Source organism: Mixophyes fleayi, chromosome 1, assembly GCF_038048845.1.
Source record: "Mixophyes fleayi isolate aMixFle1 chromosome 1, aMixFle1.hap1, whole genome shotgun sequence".
NCBI classification, from domain to species: domain Eukaryota; kingdom Metazoa; phylum Chordata; class Amphibia; order Anura; family Limnodynastidae; genus Mixophyes; species Mixophyes fleayi.
This window is the reverse complement of record NC_134402.1, coordinates 43101476-43124951: the sequence shown is the minus strand read 5'-3', so window position 1 is coordinate 43124951 and position 23476 is coordinate 43101476. Positions and strand designations below refer to the sequence as shown.

General features: G+C 38.8%; 1 protein-coding gene across 1 annotated transcript in view; it reads right to left on the bottom strand.

The window, feature by feature from the left end:
- LOC142104314 (uncharacterized) overlaps positions 1–22466 on the bottom strand; it is a 41971-nt gene extending 19505 nt beyond the window's left edge. The window contains exons 1-7 of the mRNA XM_075188913.1: positions 22260–22466; positions 21597–21704; positions 15052–15138; positions 13938–14063; positions 10197–10259; positions 7177–7203; positions 340–420 (exon numbers count right to left, since the gene is read on the bottom strand). Of these exons, the coding sequence (XP_075045014.1) occupies positions 340–420; positions 7177–7203; positions 10197–10259; positions 13938–14063; positions 15052–15138; positions 21597–21704; positions 22260–22269 (502 nt within the window). The 5' untranslated portion in view covers positions 22270–22466. The remainder of the gene's footprint in view (positions 1–339; positions 421–7176; positions 7204–10196; positions 10260–13937; positions 14064–15051; positions 15139–21596; positions 21705–22259) is intronic.
- Positions 22467–23476: the final 1010 nt, after the last annotated feature.

Sequence of the window (23476 nt, the reverse complement as noted above, 5' to 3'; positions counted from 1 at the left end):
TTATGATATTGAGCTGCTGTTCTAATTATATTTTCCAGAAGCTGTGTCACATGTAAATTTGTGCATATTACAGTGGATCTATATTTGCACAATGGTTCCATAATTTACAGGTTAGCACAAGCACTGTGTGAACACATCTGCTCCAGAATTTTGCTGGTTGCAGCAGTGTGTGCCCTCTTCTATGTCCATGTTCTGGAAAAGTGAAAACAAATTCACATAGTATTGCCTATTACCATTAATAGACATTTACAACCTCTGGAAATAAGCAAAAAAACATGTTTTAACATACGTACATATATAGACAGTAATTTATTAATACAATAAATGTATCTTATTTACCAGGTTTATTGATCTTCATTTGGGAGACAAGGTGATCCAGTGACGTAATGCTTGTTTCCAAAGTATGCTTCATTAAATCTACTGTTTGGAACAATAAAAAAAGAAAAGCGATCATTAATACAAGAGTAGCCTGAAATAAAACTAGCCTTCCATTGTCAATCAATATACCCAAAATTCAACTAAAAATAAATATCTAATAAGACACACAAAACACAGTGCTGACAGCCAGTAGACACAGGATCTGCTGAAACAATCCGTGAGAGTTAAAAAAATATGTATTTTTATTATTACTCCATAAAAGAACTGCTGACTGAAATCCCGATGAATTGAATGAGAAAGGTGTGGCCACACCAATAAATGGGATATTATAATCACAATAACTTCATATAATAAACTCAATATCACAGTACGGGATTCCTCTAGATGCAGATAAACGAATGATGTCACTTATAAGTGGATGTTACCGCTCTTTCACGATCCACTCGGGACACTTCCCACGGCTCTCCCTCTTAAGATATGGAATAAAATGCTGTACAGATCTTGGTGAGAACACTCCTCCCGTATAGTGGTCTGGAAGATATAGAAATCCTAGAAGACAGCGTGTTCCATATAGTCGATCATTAGACAGTGATCGGAAAGCCTGCAGTTCCAACAGGAGTGCTAATGATCATCTGATGTGGAGCCATATGTATACACGGACAACAGATCCAACAACCGCAGATATTCGGCAATGAAAACGGTAACATGAAATCCAGATACGATATGGAACCAGCAGTGTACTTGCATGCAATCAGTTGAAGCTCAGCGTGCTCGCTCTCTCTCTCTCTACCTGACGCGTTTCATCACCTGTAGGTGATTTCATCAGAGGTGGTTTGATCGCTGTAGTACAAGCTTCTATTTAATAGCCTCCATCTAATTAATTAGGTAACTCCTGAGTCAAAAATGGGCGATAGTCTTCCTCGCGGGACAGATAATTCTCCTTTTCTCATAAATAAAGCTCTATTCCGAAGCCAGCTATTATGCTGTTAAAAACACTTAAATATTCGTTTTCACACCTAAAATAATTCTCATACCCATATCAGTAAATTAAAATAAAAATAATAATAATAAAAAAGGCATGTTATAAAATAGATGCAGCACATTGCACCAATATCATATTCAATTAAACAACAACTCTCACGGAATGTCACTTAAAAATAAAAAATAAAAAAAATAAAAAGTATAAAAAGATTAAAGAATAATAAATGTAAAAATTAACAATGACACTGTTTGGAGACGAGACATGACGGAATATCTTCTCCGTCAGTTCTCATCTTCACACTGACACCTAGAAAAAGATCCCTGCCAATGCACAGTTTGTGAATATCTTATCTCTTATTATTTTTTCTTTTAGGATTTTTTATATATACATATATATGTACATTACTTCACATCTTTTATTGATTTCAGGTCTGCATCCATAGTGAGTAGTTCAGATAGATAGACATAAATTTATATGGAGCCTCTATATCTATAGTGGCTCCTTAGTTGCTTGTTACAGATCTCAACAGATGGATATAGATCTCACCAGAATCACATAACAAATATGTATTTAAAGGCACAAATGTCATACAAAAGTTATATATATATATATATATATATATATATATATATATATATATATATGTCTATACTGGTGCACAAACATGCACCTACACACAAATGCCCATATACGCCCACTGACAAACACATCACGTGTGCTGAAATATCCCATATGACGCCCCTCTCTAATCTGGGGTGAATAGTCTATGGCAGTGGTTCCCAAACTTTTGCAGTTCGCGGCACCCTTAGAGTCTCCAAAAAATTTTCAACGCACCCCTCCAAAATAATTACCAAGCAGTCCCGTTTTATAAGTAGTCAAAAAGACATAATAAATATTTAGGTCAGAACAGAAATACTTATTTAGTTGTATAAAAAAATAATACACATAAATCCAAGGGAAAAGAATTTATTTATGTATATTTTTTTCAATTATATTTCTGTCAAAGAATAATTTACAGCTAACACACTCTGTGCCCCCTGCATCCACACACTCAGTGCCCCTCTTCATCCACACACTCTGTGCCCTCTGCATCCACACACACCGTGCCCTCTGCATCCACACACACCGTGCCCCTTGCATCCACACACACCGTGCCCCCTGCATTCACACACCGTGCCCCCTGCATCCACACACACCGTGCCCCCTGCATCCACACACACCATGCCCCCTGCATCCACACACACCGTGCCCTCTGCATCCACACACACCGTGCCCCTTTCATCCACACACACCGTGCCCCCTGCATTCACACACACCGTGCCCCCTGCATCCACACACACCGTGCCCCCTGCATCCACACACACCGTGCCCCCTGCATCCACACACACCGTGCCCCCTGCATCCACACACTCAGTGTCCCCTGCATCCACACACTCATCCACACACTCAGTGCCCCCTACATCCACACACACACTGTGCCCCCTCAGCCTCTGCCCGCTCTGTCCCCTCAGCCTCTGCCCCCTCAGCCTCTGCCCCTCGCTGTGCCCTCTGCCTCTGCCCGCTCTGTCCCCTCAGCCTCTGCCCGCTCTGTCCCTTCAGCCTCTGCCCACTCTGTCCCCTCAGCCTCTGCCCACTCTGTCCCCTCAGCCTCTGCCCACTCTGCCCTCTCTGCCTCTGCCTGCTCTGTCCTCTCTGCCCCCTCAGCCTCTGTCCACTCTGTCCCCTCAGCCTCTGCCCCTCGCTGTGCCCTCTGCCCGCTCTGTCCCCTCAGCCTCTGCCCGCTCTGTCCCCTCAGCCTCTGCCCGCTCTGTCCCCTCAGCCTCTGCCCGCTCTGTCCTCTCTGCCTCTGCCCGCTCTGTCCTCTCTGCCTCTGCTCGCTCTGTCCCCTCAGCCTCTGCCCCTCGCTGTGTCCTCAGCTTCTGCCCGCTCTGTCCCCTCAGCCTCTGCCCCTCGCTGTGCCCCCGCCGTGGACAGGAAGAAAAAACAACTACTTACCAATCCGGCAGCGCCCGGGACCCAGCATCCTCCTCCTTCCTCGTTTCTCTCTGAATGCCGGGTGTGACGTCACGCTCGGCATTCAGTGAGAAACGAGGAAGGAGGAGGATTCTGGGTCCCGGGCGCCGCCGGATTGGTAAGTAGTTGTTTTTCTTTTTCCTTCCTGTCCACGGCACCCCTGTGACAGCGCCGCGGCACCCCTGGGAGCCGCGGCGCACAGTTTGGGAACCTAGGGTCTATGGGATCCAAACCTTGGAAAGAATTTCATTTAACTCCAGTGCCTCATTGAGTCCTCTAGGGCTCGAGGCATCCAGTTGGTGAATCCAGAAAACCTCTTGTGTGCATAATCTCTTAAATCTGTCACCCCCTCAAATTGTTTGTTTTACACGTTCTAATCCACACAACATCAGGTCATCTGTTCTGTTATTGTGGACTAGACTAAAGTGTCGCGAGACACTATGATTCATTTTCCCATTGAGAATGTTCCTCCTATGCTCTAGAAAACGCAGCTCGAGTGCTCTTGTGGTTCTTCCTACATAGATAAAGTTGCTGTAGGAAAAAAGTTGATGTAGCAAGCTATCTACATTATAAGAGCTCACATTATAGGAAATGGAAAGATAACATCCCGAAAGGACAATTTATGCGTCTCAAGAGAAATTGTACCTCCGAAGATGTGTTTAACACACAAGTAGAAATGATGGCTGAGGATTTTAGAAAAAAGGGATATCCAGATCATGTTTTAGAGAAGGCTCTAAAAGAAGTATCTATACTAGATAGGGATGCACTGCTACAAAAGAACCATACAGAATTTCTAGCAGCCAAAAGGGAGGAACAAAATGAGTCTCACCCATGTGTTGCTTTATTTCAAAATTTAATAACAAATAACAAATCTGGAGAAATTAGGAGAATTATTACTAAGAACTATCCTATTTTACATCAGGACAATACTTAGAGAAAAATATTACCAGCACACCCCAAAATACTTTTTAAGAGGAAAAACATCCTGGCCCCTAGTTTAGTTCAAGGTGCACGAGAGGATTCACAGAGACCATCATTGATAGAGAGTTGGATACCTAAACAATTGGAAGGATGTTATAGATGTGGCATGAATAGATGTATAACTTGCTCATTTATTAAGAACAATATGAAGGAATTTGTACATAAGGAGAAGGTGTTTAAAGTGAGGGGTTTTATCAACTGCAACACTTGTTACATCATCTATTTGCTCAAGTGTAGTTGCAACCTTATCTATGTAGGAAGAACCACAAGAGCACTCAAGATGTGTTTTCTAGAGCATAGGAGGAATATTCTCAATGGGAAAATGAATCATAGTGTCTCGCGACACTTTAGTCTAGTCCACAATAACAGAACAGATGACCTGATGTTGTGTGGATTAGAACATGTAAAACAAACAATTCGAAGGGGTGACAGATTTAAGAGATTAGGCACACAAGAGGTTTTCTGGATTCACCAACTGGATGCCTTGAGCCTTAGAGGACTCAATGAGGCACTGGAGTTAAATGAAATTCTTTCCTAGGTTTGGATCCTATAGACTATTCACCCCAGATTAGAGGGGGGCGTCATATGGGATATTTCAGCACACGTGATGTGTTTGTCGGTGGGCGTATATGGGCATTTGTGTGTAGGTGCATGTTTGTGCACCAGTATAGACATATATATATATATATATATATATATATATATATATATATATATAACTTTTGTATGACATTTGTGCCTTTAGATACATATTTGTTATGTGATTCTGGTGAGATCTATATCCATCTGTTGAGATCTGTAACAAGCAACTAAGGAGCCACTATAGATATAGAGGCTCCATATAAATTTATGTCTATCTATCTGAACTACTCAATATGGATGCAGACCTGAAATCAATAAAAGATGTGAAGTAATGTGCATATATATGTATATAAAAAATCCTAAAAGAAAAAATAATAAGAAATATGATATTCACAAAATGTGCATTGGCAGGGATCTTTTTCTAGGTGTCAGTGTGAAGATGAGAACTGACTGAGAAGATATTCCGTCATGTCTCGTCTCCAAACAGTGTCATTGTTTATTTTTACATTTATTATTCTTTAATCTTTTTATACTTTTTATTTTTTTTATTTTTTATTTTTAAGTGACAGTCCGTGAGAGTTGTTGTTTAATTGAATATGAAATTGGTGCAATGTGCTGCATCTATTTTATAACATGCCTTTTTTATTATTATTATTTTTTTTTTAATTTACTGATATGGGTATGAGAATTATTTTAGGTGTGAAAACGAATATTTGAGTGTTTTTAACAGCATAATAGCTGGCTTCGGAATAGAGCTTTATTTATGAGAAAAGGAGAATTATCTGTCTAGCGAGGAAGACTATCGCCCATTTTTGACTCGGGAGTTACCTAATTAATTAGATGGAGGCTATTTAATAAAAGCTTGTACTACAGCGATCAAACCACCTCTGATGAAATCACCTACAGGTGATGAAACGCGTCAGGTAGAGAGAGAGAGCGAGCACGCTGAGCTTCAACTGATTGCATGCAAGTACACTGCTGGTTCCATATCGTATCTGGATTTCACGTTACCGTTTTCATTGCCGAATATCTGCGGTTGTTGGATCTGTTGTCCGTGTATACATACGGCTCCACATCAGATGATCATTAGCGCTCCTGTTGGAACTGCAGGCTTTCCGATCACTGTCTAATGATCGACTATATGGAACACGCTGTCTTCTAGGATTTCTATATCTTCCAGACCACTATACGGGAGGAGTGTTCTCACCAAGGTCTGTACAGCATTTTATTCCATATCTTAAGAGGGAGAGCCGTGGGAAGTGTCCCGAGTGGATCGTGAAAGAACAGTAACATCCACTTATATGTGACATCATTCGTTTATCTGCATCTAGAGGAATCCCGTACTGTGATATTGAGTTTATTATATGAAGTTATTGGGATTATAATATCTCATTTATTGGTGTGGCCACACCTTTCTCATTCAATTCATCAGGATTTCAGTCAGCAGTTCTTGCTATCTATACCGAGTGGCATTGCCTATACCACATTTCAGCATGATATTTTGGACATCATTTATTGAGTGATTGCTATTGATTATATTGTGATTTAGTCAAATCACTGGCCAGTGGTGTTTTCTCTTATTTTATTTTAATTACTTGTTTTATGAAGTAATAATAAAAATACATATTTTTTAACTCTCACGGATTGTTTCAGCAGATCCTGTGTCTACTGGCTGTCAGCGCTGTGTTTTGTGTTTGTTGTCTCTTCAGTTTTAAGATCTCACTGATCTTGTCAGCTGCAGACGCCAGCATACCTCTTTCTGCACATTAGAAATCATCTTCTCTTTGCGCCAGGTGTAGTGTTTTATACATATATAATAGCCCTCTATCATTACCATTCTCTACTTCATGACTGTAGGACAGTAAGCATGATCACCAATTTGACCCCAGATGAATTTCAAAGAAAGAAGGATGTCAGCCTGTGGAACGTAGAAGTCATGTAGCTTTTATTATTTGCTATGTTGACTTACGTAATTTTGTGAAATTGGACTGGAGCTGCAGCTAGCATATGACCAATACATTCAACATTCCACGCAATGGAACACCTCATCTTTGAAATCCTCCCAAATCAGAGATCACCATGGCACAGCCATACCACATTGGTTGCCGAACTGATCAGAGAGTGGTCTACGAGGATCAGAGGTGTGTCATTTTTATCCTACCTTTGAGAGTTCTGGCTAAGAAGTTCTAATTTATATAAAATAATGTCAGTGTATTATAGTAGAAGACCACCCTACTCACATTCTTTCTCCACATCCCTCAGGTTACCTGAAATAAAATATACATTTATTATCGTGAGAGTTAAAAACATCTTGATAACAATATTGCAAAACAATGAAATGTGCTTTTGTATGGAATCAAACAGGTTTGGCCAGCCATTAAAGGCTTTATTGGGAACTTACATACTATCTAAATACATTGTAAAATAAACATTGCTTACCTACCTGCAATTATATGTTAGTAACATGTTCAGATCCATTGCTGTGAATGGCTGCCTTTTATTGTCATGTTCCTGCTGATTACCAGAAGCAACCATAGACAGGAATAAACACATTGGGCCTGATTCATGTTCAGACATTAGTCTGTTTAAGTGTCATATCCTGCGAGAAATAGCTCTGTAGATGCTCAGAAACGGACCTTACACCAATGAACACAATTGCATGGAATTCATGCCTGAACACAATGGACACAACTGGCTATGACTTGAGAGGCCGAACGGGGATGGATGAACATAGTCCATGTACAGTAAGGGGGTGTCGAGGGCGTTCCGACGCAGGTGCGGCCGATTCAAGTCCTGTGTTTCTCATATGTACGTCTGGTTTCAGCCATATCACTTATAACAGCTGCAGGGCAGGTATAAGGGGCAACTGATAGTAAATGACGGACATGGCATAAACTTTGTATTAAAAACTACATGTATGCATGCTACTAGATTGCATAGAATTTGTGTATCCAAAGTTGACCCTATGAAAGTGTTGTATGTAGAGTACGCATTAAAAGCATCTTGTGTTATGTAAAAGAATTAATGAAATTATTTTTATTTTAAATCAATATTTTTATTAATGTTTATACTATTAAGAGTCATTATTTTATTTTATAGATAGATATATAAATATATATATATATATATATATATATATATATATTATTATTTTTGTTTTAATGTTACCTTTTTAGTGAACAGATCCTTATGCGTATGCTGCAGTCTGTTCTGTCTACTGTACATATGATAAGTAAAGTTTAGGCAGAGCGTATTTACACCCAGATTGAAATGGAAACGTATCTTGAGGTACTTTTGGATTTCAATACAATGAAAACTACGCCTTTTTTTTTAATGTGCCAAGATGCTAAAAGGATGGAATGGGATCATTGGCAGATCAAATCATACCATTACTGTGTGTTCGAGAAACACATCCATCTTAACACAACAACTTATTGAAGAGGAGTGAAAAGAGCATTGTCGACACATTTAGCTAAGAATAAATATACATTTATGCAAAGTTTGACTTAACGTAGGGAGAAATTTATCAACGATTCATTTTGTGTGCGGTTTTGAAACCGCCACAAATATCCGGCGATTTTTCCCTCCAAATCACCGGACTTAATATTCAGCGATATGAAGGATAAAAGTCATGGCGGCTGTTTCAAAACCGCTATATCCCATAAACTCCTGAATCCCCTAAAACCCTAAACCACACGGAGCAATCTGCTAGTGATGGAAAACAAAAATCCTCCCTCCCATTTGATAGCATTGATCCTGGTCCACTTGCATGGGAACCCAAACAAACGTTCGGGTCGCTACACTTAGAAATATCCGATCCAGTGCTAAGTTGCATTGGGCATCTCCTGGTACCCGTGAGCCGGTGGGTACCGAGGGAATAAAACCTCTTCTTTTCTTGATCCAACATAATCCATATAGTGAAAAAATCATTGAAATGAACTGGATTGCTCCCAAGGAGCTCCTGTTGTGGAAAGAGTAATAGACTTGCAGCCAATCAAAAGCGACCTCTTTTTATAAGAATTACATCAGATCAAGTAAAGGAGAAGGTAAGGAAGCATTTAATATGCTGCACTAAAGAAAAAAAGGAGCACATATTCATTACATTAACCATATAGTAAGCATTATTAATGAGATATAACTATATGTATACATATATATATATATATATATATATATATATATATATATATATCGCCCCTGACACTGGTTCCCTAAAGGATGTTGATAAATAGTGTGCACAAGGAAGTCTTCTCACCTTCTGTCCCCAGTGCAGTCCCTCCACCACCTACTGGGAGAACCCGGCCCCAAGCTGTACTTAATGACACTATAAACAGGCAATGGGTATACTTCGCAAACCACTACGGTTTATTGATAGGGGAAGTAAAGATTGTGAATGGGGCAAAATGGATGAATTGGAAAGGATTGACTACAAATTATAATAAACAAGCTTTTAATGGACATTTGTGAGGCAACATGGTGACAACATATGGAAAACCTTTTCTGATGAATCACAGTCACGCAATTCACAAACAGCCAACGATTGTGAAAATATAAAGTAATAATGAAAAATAAATCTGTAGTGTAGTCATTTTCACCTTGTGTCACTCAGCTATCTTTACATGAAATCTCTCTCAAATGTCTTTCGGCTTTCTCCCTGCCTCTGCTGTCTGTTAGTCTCTCGGTGACAGCTAACACCACTTCTCCATGACAGCATGACCAACTCAACTCTCTAACTGCTAAATTCTTTCTTTTCTCAACAGTCAGAACAGCTCCTCCCATTCAGCACATTCCTTTTCTCTGCGGTCCTCCCACGGGTCCTAATGCCATGATATATATATATATATATAGTGACCTTGACCATAGAATGATTTTTGGTTCTGGTGGGGGGTGGTGTTGTTTGCTTATCTCAGAAACTGATGATCTCCTGAAATTTATTGCACAACAGATTATTGTGTTTGCAGAGAATGGTGCACAAAACAAAAATCATTCAGTGTGCATGATACTTCCAGCAGGATAATGTGTCATGGTATAAAGCACACTTCATCTCAGGCTTGTTTTACAAACATGACAATGAGTTCAGTGTATTCCAATGTTCTCCACAATCACCAGATGTCAATCCAATAGATCACTTTTTTGATGTGGTGGAATGGGATATTTGCAGAATGATTGTGCAGTCGACTAATCTGCAGCAATTACATTATGCTAACGACCAGAATCTTCTCTTTCTCTGATATACTGTATATATGTTACAACTACTTACTGTCGTTTTCCTCTATCAAATTCAGCAACCTTCTTCTGTTGGGAAAGCTCCAATATTCGTTGGCTGTAGGTATATATATTAGAGTTAGTACAAATATTATTATTATTATTATTATTATTAATAATAATATTATTGGTGTCAGGAGGAAGGCATAAATATGATAGGATTAAATAGAATTTTAAATGTCAGGGTCCAAATAAAATATTGCATTGATACATAGAGGTGAACATGATTTTCTTCTCAGATAATAATATGTTTTCTTTTTAAAACATTTGCTTAAGTTAGCCCTGTAGGGGGAATTAGGTTGAACAGACCCTTTGTGAGGAGACTAGCTTAAGATATGCAGATACTAGACATCCATTGTTTTGATCCTGTATTCCACTTCCTAATTGACTTCCTTTCAATAGGTAGTGTAAACACAGAAGAACCACTAGGTGTAAAATAGAGAGAGCCATATGCCTAGGTGAGAATCTTACAGACAAAGAAAGCATTTGAAGGCTGCCTATACAGGTATATAGAAATGTGAACTTCAAAGAAGTTGTCTTAAAATGTTATGTTTTGGGAAATCTGTCCCCACTCCATACTGAGGAGCAGAAATCAGATCAGGGTTGTGAATTACAGGTACTAGTGGTATCAGGCAAAAGCTATAATCACATGTTTTCTGGAAAAGCATGTCACATTGTTATAATTCCATCACATTTGGTATTTAAATGTGCAGGAGATTATGATTGGTTTATTGAAGGAGGAGATATGTCTCTGGGATATATCTGTGAAGAGTTACCAAAGGTCAAAACTTTGGGAATATTTGTGAGCCAACTATATTGACAGCCAGGGGACATCCCTCCCCCCTTATTAGCATTAACAATGTCCCATTTCATTTTGCTTAAAAAACCTGTGTTGAGAAGTAGCAAATTGTCAGTTTTTTGGGGATCAATCTAATTGAAGGACTGTCCATATTTTCTGCCTACCACCAGGCATACAGATTATGATACTTAAGTGATGCTCTGTACTTTCATCTCATTTGTTTTTATAACTGTTTGCAATTTTTTACTTGTATGTCAAATCTTTATCTAATTGTTTTTTTTTTATTATTTGTAAGCACCTTTTGTGTATCAAATCTAAAAATGTAATAGTTCTGTCCTTATTGCTCTAAACGAATCCATTGCCTGTTTAGAAAAGACAGATTGCTTGGCTGGATTAACTCTATAGCAACCAGTGTGCGAAGGGTTAACTGTTTAGCTACCAAAGCACAGAGTGTGAGCAATTGAGCAATATATATATATATATTATTATTTTTGTTTTAATGTTACCTTTTTAGTGAACAGATCCTTATGCGTATGCTGCAGTCTGTTCTGTCTACTGTACATATGATAAGTAAAGTTTAGGCAGAGCGTATTTACACCCAGATTGAAATGGAAACGTATCTTGAGGTACTTTTGGATTTCAATACAATGAAAACTACGCCTTTTTTTTTTAATGTGCCAAGATGCTAAAAGGATGGAATGGGATCATTGGCAGATCAAAACATACCATTACTCTGTGTTAGAGAAACACATCCCTCTTAACACAAAAACCTACTGAAGAGGAGTGAAAAGAGCATTGTCGACACATTTAGCTAAGAATAAATATACATTTATGCAAAGTTTGACTTAACATAAGGAGTCATTTATCAACAATTCATTTTGTGTGCGGTTTTGAAACCGTCACAAATATCCGGCGATTTTTCCCTCCAAATCGCCGTACTTAATATTCAGCGATATGGAGGATAAAATATTTATATACAAGTTAACCCGTGCATAATACTCATGCATTCTAGTCAAATCAAGCTACTTAAGGTCTTAAAAAGGTTCTTGTCATGCATTTGGGCCTAGCCCAGGCCTCCTCAGGGGAAGAGCGTTACTTCCCGACGCAAGCGCCCTTTTTAATGTGTGTTCTTGAGGTAAAATTACCTCACGAAAATGAGTTTGACCCCTCAACTCGTAAATTTAGCCTTAACTACCCCTCCCACGGGGGGAAGGGGGGATGATGGAAGTTAACGGACTTCACTTTTCTAATTTTTTTGTCAAATAATGTCAGTATACCAAATTTCTGAAAAAATAGTTTTTTCCACAGACACACACACACACACACACACACACACACTAACACACGCCGCTACACATGCAGGGGCGGATCTAGAAAATGTTTGTTCCACGGGGGGATGTTAGGGTGGGGCGATTTAGGCCCCACCCCCTTTCCGACTTCTGAGGCTGCCGGGGGCTGCACAGTATGTGCAGGTCCGCTCGGCAGTAACAGGCAGGGACAGTGTGCTGCCCGGCTGCTCTGATTGTGTTTTAAACACAATCAGAGCAGCCGGGCAGCACACTGTCACTGCCAAACGGACCTGCACATACTGTGCAGCCGTCGGCAGCAAACCCCTGCTAGGGGGGGCGATTGCCCCGATTGCACCCCCCTGGATCCGCCAATGTACACATGTGTGTTAATGAGGTAAAATTACCTCACGAAAATGAGTTTGACCCCTCAACTCATCAATAATGTCAGTATACCAAATTTCAGCCCTTTTTGAGGTTTTTTCCACACACACTAAGAATTTAGTAGGTCAGTTAACCCGTGCATGATACTCATGCATTCTAGTCAAATCAAGCTACTTAAGGTGTTAAAAACTCCCCACTGTCACCCCCGGCAACCACCAACCACTCCCAACTGTCACTTCTCCTTTAAGAAATATATAGGTCAGTGTATAACTCTGTCCAGCAGGTAGCGCTGCAGCTTGTTTTTTTTTTTCCCCCACACACACACAGACAGACTAACACACGCCACTAGACATTTATATTATAGATATTAGATAATGCTAAGAATTTAGTAGGTCAGTGTATAACTCCGCCCAGCAGGTGGCGCTGCAGCTTGCTTTTTTTTTTGATGTTTTTTTTAAATGTTACCTTTTTAGTGAACAGATCCTCGTGCGCATGCTGCAGTCTGTTCTGTCTACTGTACATATGACAAGTAAAGTTTAGGCAGAGAGTATTTACATCCAGATTGAAATGGAAACGTATCTTAAGATACTTTTGGATTTGAAAACGATCAAAACTACGCCTTTTTTTATGTGCCAAGATGCAAAAAAGATGGAATGGGATTATTGGCAGATCAAAACATACCATTACTGTGTGCTAGAGAAACACATCCCTCTTAACAGCACAACCTACTGCAGAGGAGTGAAAAGAGCATTGTCGACACATTTGGCTAAGAATAAATATACATTTATGCAAAGTTTGACTTAACATAGGGAGAAATTTATCAATGATTCATTTTGTGAGCGGTTTTGAAACCGTCACAAATCTCCGGCGATTTTTCCCTCCAAGTTGCCGGACTTAATATTCAGCGGTATGGAGGATAAAAGTCAATGGGCGTTGTGAGGCTGTTTCAAAACCGCTAAATGCCCTAAACTCCTAAATCCCCTAAAACCCTAAACCACACAGAGAAAACCGCTATTAATGGAAAACAAAAATCCTCCCTCCCATTTGATAGCATTGATCCTGGTCCACTTGCATGGGAACCCAAACAAACGTTCGGGTCACTACACTTAGAAATGTCCGTTCCAGTGCTAAGTTGCATTGGGTATCTCCTGGTAGGGAAGCATTTAATATGCTGTATATATATATATATATATATATATATATCATCCCTTGACACTGGTTCCCTAAAGGGTGTTGATAAACATTGTGCACAATGAAGTCTTCTCACCTTCTGTCCTCAGTGCAGTCCCTCGACCAGAGTTCACATAGTAGCTTGCGGGACAGGGACAAGGATCCTTCAACCGTCGATCTCTGGTTACTGGGAGAACCCGGCCCCAAGCTGCACTTAATGACACTATAAACAGGCAATGGGTATACTTCGCAAACCACTACGGTTTATTGATAGGGGAAGTAAAGATTGTGAATGGGGCAAAATGGATGAATTGGAAAGGATTGACTACAAATTATAATAAACAAGCTTTTAATGGACATTTGTGAGGCAACATGGTGACAACATATGGAAAACCTTTTCTGATGAATCACAGTCACGCAATTCACAAACAGCCAACGATTGTGAAAATATAAAGTAATAATGAAAAATAAATCTGTAGTGTAGTCATTTTCACCTTGTGTCACTCAGCTATCTTTACATGAAATCTCTCAAATGTCTTTCGGCTTTCTCCCTGCCTCTGCTGTCTGTTAGTCTCTCGGTGACAGCTAACACCACTTCTCCATGACAGCATGACCAACTCAACTCTCTAATTGCTAAATTCTTTCTTTTCTCAACAGTCAGAACAGCTCCTCCCATTCAGCACATTCCTTTTCTCTGCGGTCCTCCCACGGGTCCTAATGCCATGATATATATAGATATATATATATATATATATATATATATATATATATATATATATATATATATATATATATAGTGACCTTGACCATAGAATGATTTTTGGTTCTGGTGGGGGGTGGTGTTGTTTGCTTATCTCAGAAACTGATGATCTCCTGAAATTTATTGCACAACAGATTATTATGTTTGCAGAGAATGGTGCGCAAAACAAAAAACATTCAGTGTGCATGATACTTCCAGCAGGATAATGTGTCATGGTATAAAGCACACTTCATCTCAGGCTTGTTTTACAAACATGGCAATGAGTTCAGTGTACTCCAATGGTCTCCACAGTCACCAGATGTCAATCCAATAGAGCACTTTTTTGATGTGGTGGAATGGGAGATTTTCAGCATGAATGTCAGTCGACTAATCTGCAGCAATTGCATTATGCTGATGAACAGAAACTTCTCTTTCTATATATAGATACTATATATATGTTACAACTACTTACTGTTGCTTTCCTCTGTCAAATTCAGTGACCTCCTTCTGTTCTCCATTTCATTGTAATCAGATCCATGAAAGCTCAAATGTTTGATGGCTGTAGGTATATATATTAGTGTTAGTATAAATATTATTATCATTATTATTATTATTTGCCTTAATTTATATGGTGCCACATGTGGTCTGCATCGCCATGCAGAGGACAAACAACAAGACAGTGCATGTTATAATACTACAATACAATAAACAAATAACACTACAACTTTCAGTACAACTACTAATAGGGGCATATTCAGCGCAAGCTGAAACCTGTGCCCATTAGTGGGTGTGCAACAAACAGGTTTAGAGCCACTCGAAGAGGTGCAAGGACAATTGAGGAGTGGAGTCAAAGGGCAGAGATCCCAAGGTGGAGTTGCGCAGTGTAGCTGGTGAGGAAAAGTTATAGGTAATGAGAACAGGAGGGAAGAGGGCCCTGGTCACTAGAGCTTACAATCTAAATGGAAAGGAGCAGACAAACGGTTGACACATGGGGGTGAGCAGTGAAAGGAGATCTGGGGGCAAGAGGCAAGAGTGGGAGAGAGAGAAAGAGATGGAGGATTAAGGTGGGTGAGGTATACTACATGGTGAAATGCTTAAGTGGAGGACTGGTAGGCTTTAAAGAACAGGTTGGCTTTCAGTGACCGCTTCAAGCTATATAGGCTAGGGAATAACCTTATAGAACAAGGGAGATCATTCCATTTTATAACAAAATGACTATATAGTATTGTGCTCTATCACAAGTGTTTAATAATATAAAAGCACCCTTGCAGTTTTTTCTCTGTGGCTGAAAACTTGCTGATCTTTGTGAATTGGGTGGTGGGAGGCCTCACTATTTACAGTTGTGGTCTGGGTTGTCGATGGATTGGGGCTTGGTCTGGGCAAATCAGTTTGGCTTAAAATGTCTTTATTGGGAAATCTGAGAGGTGTGTTGTTATATGGTGTTACCTTTAAAGTTACAAGTATGTCCAGCATTGGTAGGCCTTATCGTCATGCTTGAGAAAAGCATGTCAAAATTACTTTACTTTACCGTTGTGTCTAAAACCACCTGCTTTTTAATGTGTTAACTATTTTTGTGTAAATTGCATGTGTTGTATATTATATATTACATTTGGAGTTAATGGTGGCCGCATGGTGAAATTCCAAGGTGGGACATTCACAGCTCAACTATACATTGCCTACAATCAAAATGAGAAAAATGCAATTAAAGTCCTGAATTCCTGGATATCAAAAAGCTGGGATTGGATAGGAATCCTGACACCTTCTCTCTCAAAAGACCTGACCAGCCAAATATAGGTATCATATGTTTATACTGTCCCACCATTATATAAGTTATACAAGGAGACAGCACCCTGCCAATTTCTTTAAACTTTTTCAGCTTAAGGGCTTGTCTCCCCACAGCAAATGTCTCACTTAATGTTTCATTTAACTTATTTGTATGTTGTGGTCTGTAGAGGCATTTGGGATGAGCCCTGCTAATATTTAAGTATTTTTTTAATGTGTCTTTGCCAAATGTTTTTAACCACCCCCTACGTATAGATTCTTTCAAAGTTTAATTTCTTTTTAAGTTTAAAATGTCAAAATAAAGCTTATGAAAAATAAAGTAGGGTGTGTGGCCAAAACAGCTAATGACTCAATATCAGTATTAATACTGACATTAATTGCATGGGGGGGGAGTTGACTTCACAAAAGTGGTAATTACAGTATTTTCTTGGTAGAGGGGGGTGGGAAATTAATTGCCAGAGAAAGAGGGTGGGAAATGAACTACAGGGCCAGTGGCATATCTACCATGGGTGGAGGGTACATGGGGTCATTGGTGCCCTGAACCATGTTGTTGACTTATTGACCCAGCCTACACCCATAGTAGTGCACCCTCACTACTGTCCCAATCTCTACTCTTCACCCCTTTACCAAAGAATCCAGATTATAAAGTTTTAGAAACCCTCACCACAGAGGCCAGTTACTTCTGCTGTTAATGAATGTGGATTAAGCTATGAACCAATATTATGATAAAATGAACAAACCTGAGACGATGCTGGTATACAAATTAAACACCAAGCAGGGGATTCATTTATCAGAGTTACTCAAACTCCAGCTGAACAATTGCTGCACAAACCAGAATATATTTTAAGATATTTTGCATCCTGCTATAAACATTCTTATGAAGGTATTTCAGAAAACCATAAACATCCCACTACCTCATTACCACCTTTCTTTTTCACAAATAATGATATTGATCAAAATTTCTTATCTCAAAAGTCATCCATACCATATGGCTTTCACCACGGCTAGTTTTGAAACATTTCTTAATTTTCTTTCCTGGTTAATGTCCTACTTGAGACCAATGTCTCCATAAAGGGACTTGCTGAGGGTGAACATTCCGGATAATCCAAATCAAGCCAAGGATGCAATAATCTGCATCAAATACAGAACCATCTCCCAGATGTTAAACGTTTCACCCAATTGTTTGGGCACTAAAAATCAAACAATTCTTAGAATCCCTGATTCATCCCAACCAATTAGGCTTTACTGTTTCCAGACGTACAATAAATAATAAGCGCAGAATACTTACTATTTTTCATTTGACTTACAAAGTTAAGGCTCCCTGATGCTCTTAGCTCTTAATGCAGACCATGTTAATTGAAGGTGACTCTGACCATTCTGATTAAGACTCTGTACAACTTTCCATCTGCAAAAGTTCCAAACACTGGACTGTACAGAAGTAGCAAGCTTTAAATTGACATTTAGGGTCTGATTTATTAAGAAACGTAAATGCCAATACGTGTCTTATTTTGCGTAAAATCATTGAATACTTCTCTGTTTCTGTGCATTCTTTGGGACTTTATATTCCATATATGTATTGGACGTATCCTGAAGTGTACTGTGTTTGTCAAAGAAGAGCGCACCTAGACCGTTATTCAACAAGACGTTTCTTCAGATTCGTTATGAATCACATACATTAAAAAAAATGAAATTTACATTCTTTTTGCATCCCTTAATGTTATTCACATGTGATTCAGGCAAAAAGAATGTAAATTAAAATCTAGCCCTTAAAATCTAGCCCATCTGGACCCATGGAGTACAGACATGTAAATCTTCTCTAAAGGTATTCAAAACAAAAAAAAAACTTTAATCACAGATGATATATTGTTCTCCATAACAAAACCATTGAAATCCCTACCCAATTTATATTCATCAGCAGATTATGGGAAATATCAAAATTCCAATTCCAATCACTCTGAATCAGAAGACATACCCCTTTCTAAGCTTGGTGAGAAAATTCTAGAGATTAATTTTCAATTTCATGGGCTGATAGACCACCTGGAGTACTTGGAGGTACATATCACCCACCAAATTATTATCTTTAATTAGACAAGGAGAAAAAGAAAACGAAATTTAGAATCAATGCTTTAAATATTTATATGTTTCCCTGAATATTACATGCCCTCTGTTCCTAGCTGCATAAATCCGTAATTCTTACCCTACAAAAATATATTGTAACCTTTGTATGGTCTCAGAAAACTCATCACATCTACACTAACATTCTTATTTGTCCTAAGCGAGAAGGTGGCTCTGAAGCCAAGTCTGAGCTGCTCAACTCACCCAAATGCTGCCAACGTTTTAACAAACATCTTAATATTGCTTGGAAGTAGAGTTGCTCCATTTAGGCTTAATGGGCCTCAGTCATTAAGGAGAGTAAAGCATTAAAAAGGAGTAACTTTGCACCTGGGCAAAACCATGCTGCATTGGAAGGGAAGGTAAATTTAAAATGTGAGGACAGATTTATAGTTGGGATAAAGCATGTCCTAGATCAACTTTAAATTTCAGTGTAAAAACAAAGCTATCAAGTATTTGTGTGCTAGATGAAAAAACAGCCAGTATTTAACTTATGTACAAAAAAATAAACTAGTTTGCACCCCTTGCATTATAAAATGGTTTGTCCCGGAGAACATTTACTCCTTTTTTTTGCCTTACTTTCTTTAATGACTAAGGCCCAATATCTTTAGGGGATAAGGTGTGACTCATTTCAACCACAAACCATTCCATTTTTCGAATATTTACATTATGTTCAACTTTCACATGTTGTCACAAGTGTCAAACTGGGTGCCTGGATGACTGGCCTAAAGTGTTTAAAACTCTTTGAATGACTAAGCTAACAAAAGGAAAATATCTACTTTTCATACATATACTTTGCTGATTAAACTATCTCTTGGAATCAGAGGGTTTTATTGTGGCTACTGCAGAAACCTGCTGATTTATTTTTTATCAAGGCACTTTTGAACTGCTAATGTTTTATAAAAATATTAAATGTGTATTTATCAGTGGATCCATTCACAGGGTTTGTGAAATATTTGAATGGCGTCCATGCTTTTAACAAACAGTTTTCACTACAGAAAGAGCGGGGAAGAGACCACAGTTAAGTTGTAAGTATACTCATAAAAATGAGGCAGATACAAGTACATTTGCAAAGGAAAAAGTCCTAACAGAGCTCTCAAAACTGAAAGTGGACAAATCAATGGGGCCAGATGGGATACATCCAAGGATACTAAAAGAGCTTAAAGGGGTGTTGGTAACACCATTAACAGAATTATTTAAACAGTCACTTGCTACAGGAGTAATTCCAGAGGACTGGAAAAGAGCAAATGTAGTCCCACTACATAAAAGTGGAAACAAGGAAGAGGCAGCAACTACAGACCAGTGAGCCTTACATCAGTAGTAGAAACATTGATGGAAACACTCTTAAAAGAAAAAGTTGTAGAATATCTCAAATCCAGTAATTTACAGGATCCCAAACAGCATGGATTTACTGAGGGGAGATCATGTCAAACAAATCTTATTGACTGTTTGACTGGGTGACTAAAGTAATAGATCAAGGAGGGGCTGTAGATATAGCTTATCTAGACTTTAGTAAGGCTTTTGACACTGTCCCACATTGCAGACTGTTAAATAAACTCGTGATTGGATTCAAAGATGGAATGGATAAGATTTTGGTTGCAGGATAGAAAACAGAGAGTTATAGTAAGTGGAGTACATTCACAGGAGGGAAAGGTTACCAGTGGAGTAACCCAAGGATCTGTACTTGGACCAGTGCTTTTTAATATCATTATTGGAGACATTGCAAATGGTTTTCAAGTGAAAGTATGACTTTTTGCAGATGACACAAAGATATGCAACAGGGCAGACACAGCAGGATGGGGTAAAACAAATGATTGATGATTTAGGTAGACTAGAAGAATGGTCAAGAGAGTGGCAACTACAGTTTAATGCCAAAAAATGCAAAATCATGCACTTGGGTCTCAAAAACCCAAAGGCTAAATATTATATTAATGTCACTATAATGGAAACTACTGAGGAGGAAAGGGATCAATGAGTCACTATTTCAGGTGACTTAAAGGCAGGTAAGCAATGTAACAAAGCAATGAGGAAGGCAATTCAGATGCTTGGTTGCACAGGGAGAGGAATCAGTAGCAGAAAGAAAGAAGTAATAATGCCACTGTATAGGTCATTGGTACGGCCTTATCTAGAATACAGTGTTCAATTCTGGAGGCCATATCTCCTGAAGGATATTAATACATTAGTAACCGTACAAAGAAGGGCAATTAAAATGATGCATGGCCTACAGCATAAAACTTACCCTGAAAGACTAAAAGAACTTAAAATGTTTAGTTTGGAGCAGAGAAGGTAAAGGAGGGACATGATAGAAACTTTCAAATATATCAAGGGTTTGAACAAGGTACAGGAGGGAAACTTTCTTCAAAGGAAGAGAAGTATTAGAACACGAGGATATGCAGTGAAAATGGAGGGAAGTAGGTTCAGAGGAAATTTGAGGAAAAACTACTTCACAGAAAGGGTAGTGGATAAGTGGAATAGCCTCCCATCAGATGTGGTAGAGGCTAATACAGTAGAGCAGTTTAAACAGGCTTGGGATAGACATAAGAATATCCTTATAAAGAATAAGGGATCAAATAAGGTTTAAGGTTATCATAGCTTAATAAAACAATGGGCAGACTAGATGGGCCAAGCGGTTCTTATCTGCCGTCAAATTATATGATGCCCACATAGCCAAAACAATTACCTTGCTTCCAACCCATCAATATCCCAAAGTAAAAAACACACACTTAGAACAGTGGGAAGGGAGTTGTTGGGGGACTGTGATGGAGGGAATAAATTGCAACTGAAATTATAACCAGACACAGTATAAAACAAATAAATGTAAAGCCAAGAAAAAAATAATAAGGTGTGTCTAGTATACTGTAATCCCCATGAAAAATACCTCAACAGGAACAATGCATTATAATATCCAATTATGAATAAAAAAAATGCATATATGAGCTAAAAAAAAGGAAATCTCCAAGTAACAGACTTGTGTCAATATTTATCAGAGGAACAAAACAAGACATATTTGATGAATTGCACCCCTTAGTTGACATTAAATATGTGTTCTTAGTTCCTTAGCAATGGATGGGGTATGTGTGCGAGTGTGATATATTACTGTTCTCTCAGGACTCCGTCACATACCGGACAGACTCGGGGATCCACTGTCTCCATTTTTGTTACTCAGCGTTTCCACCACTCGTTCCTTTAGTGATATCTCTGACATTAGTGTTTGTGCAGCACTGACAGATCCTATGGATGAGATTATTATTTATATTATTAGAGATTTACAAAAGCGTCAGTTTTTCCCCAAGGATGTAACTATAGCTCTAGCAAGACATGTAACTGCTGTAGGGTCCGGCAGCACAATGCCCAGAATAATAAATGTGTCTTTAAGGGCCCTCAATATGTCTGTCAACTAATTTGTCCAGGTAACAAATGCAAATAGTGAAGATAATAGAAATGATCAGACTGCTGTACAAAGTATGTAATATAAAAGGTACATTATAACCCCGAGTGTACATTGTGAAAACAGTTTCTAGTATTATACAAGTGAATCAAGTTCTTGTGGGCTCAGGTTATACTAACTAAAGCAAGCAAATGAGTTACCTGTACAAAATACTATTAAATATGAATAACAATGCATTGACTAAGTTGTAGTACACAATACTTACATTATGCTGATACACCATAAATAGAATGAAGATTTTGGTTGTAATCCACAGATTAATAAGGACTGTAAACCAATAGCAACATTAAAAAATATTCTTATGGCATACTAGGCTTGTTTTTTTCATAAGTGCTTACTTTTAGCCATTTGTATTTCTTCCTGTTTACTCCCTCCACTTTACAGACAGTCACTCTCTAATGGCAGGACATTCTATGCAAATCGTTCAGTGAGATATTTTAGGGATTTTCCTTCCGCTTATCTGTGACAGACATTCTTCTATCTTTTCCAAGCTGGAATTGCGCCCAAGTTGATACTGCATTCCGAAACTCCAAATCTTCAGATATAGGGTCTGGTGATAAATGCCAAAACAAGGTTTGATTATTCTATTAGCTTTTGTCATAGGTCTACCTCTACGTTCAGCATTAAATATTGGGTTGCTCTTGTTTCTTATGTGTTCAGAATTATATCATAAACTGCGTAAAGTGGATGCTTCTTTCCACTGCACAATAGACCTTTTTTACCCATTAAACTTATTACTCTAAATGAAATAACAACATGGACACAGATATAAGTTTGACAAATAAGGTGACCATTTTAATTATAATTAAATTGGTGGCGGAAAGCAAAATGTGAGTTCAGCGAAACAACCAATACTAAATCCAACGAGTGGATGGTCAACTGTCCCAGAAACCACTAACCCAGGATATCATCCTTTACTGTATGGCCAGCACTTAGTCTGGCATCAGAGAAACAATTGCCCCTTCTGAACTCATAATAACGTGTCCACATAAAACAGGTCAAGGGGTCCGTCACACATAAGGACCAAGAGTCACTAAGTACAACGGACACACAGCCCGCCACCAAGTGAACTAACTAAACCCCAAACTTTCCAGTAAATTTGCTCAATAAATATCCACAAACCCTTCATCTGTCAAATGCACCCCATCCTGTCTAAATAAGTGTACCTGGTCAGCAGTAATCAGGGGATCTATAACCCCAAGAGTCCTAACAGCATGGCCAGTAACCTTGTTAAGCATTTTTAGTAGACTACTCAAAATGGGGGCACCAATATTGCCCCTTCACCTGGAAGATGAACCCAATTGTGCCTTAACAAATGACATGATTCACTACAAACAAGGGGTGTTCAATTACCACTCCCGGAGCTCCTTAACTAAAATGCCAGAGGATCTTGTGGTACTCCAACTGATAATGTAAGTGGAGAGGAGGTGGTTCCAGAGAAATTAACACTGAAAGAGCGATTTAGATAGGTAAGATGAGACCCAGGATAGGACAGTGTCTTGAAGACCTAGGGATTTGTATGAGGAGAGAGCGGTCAACGGTGTCAAATGAAGCA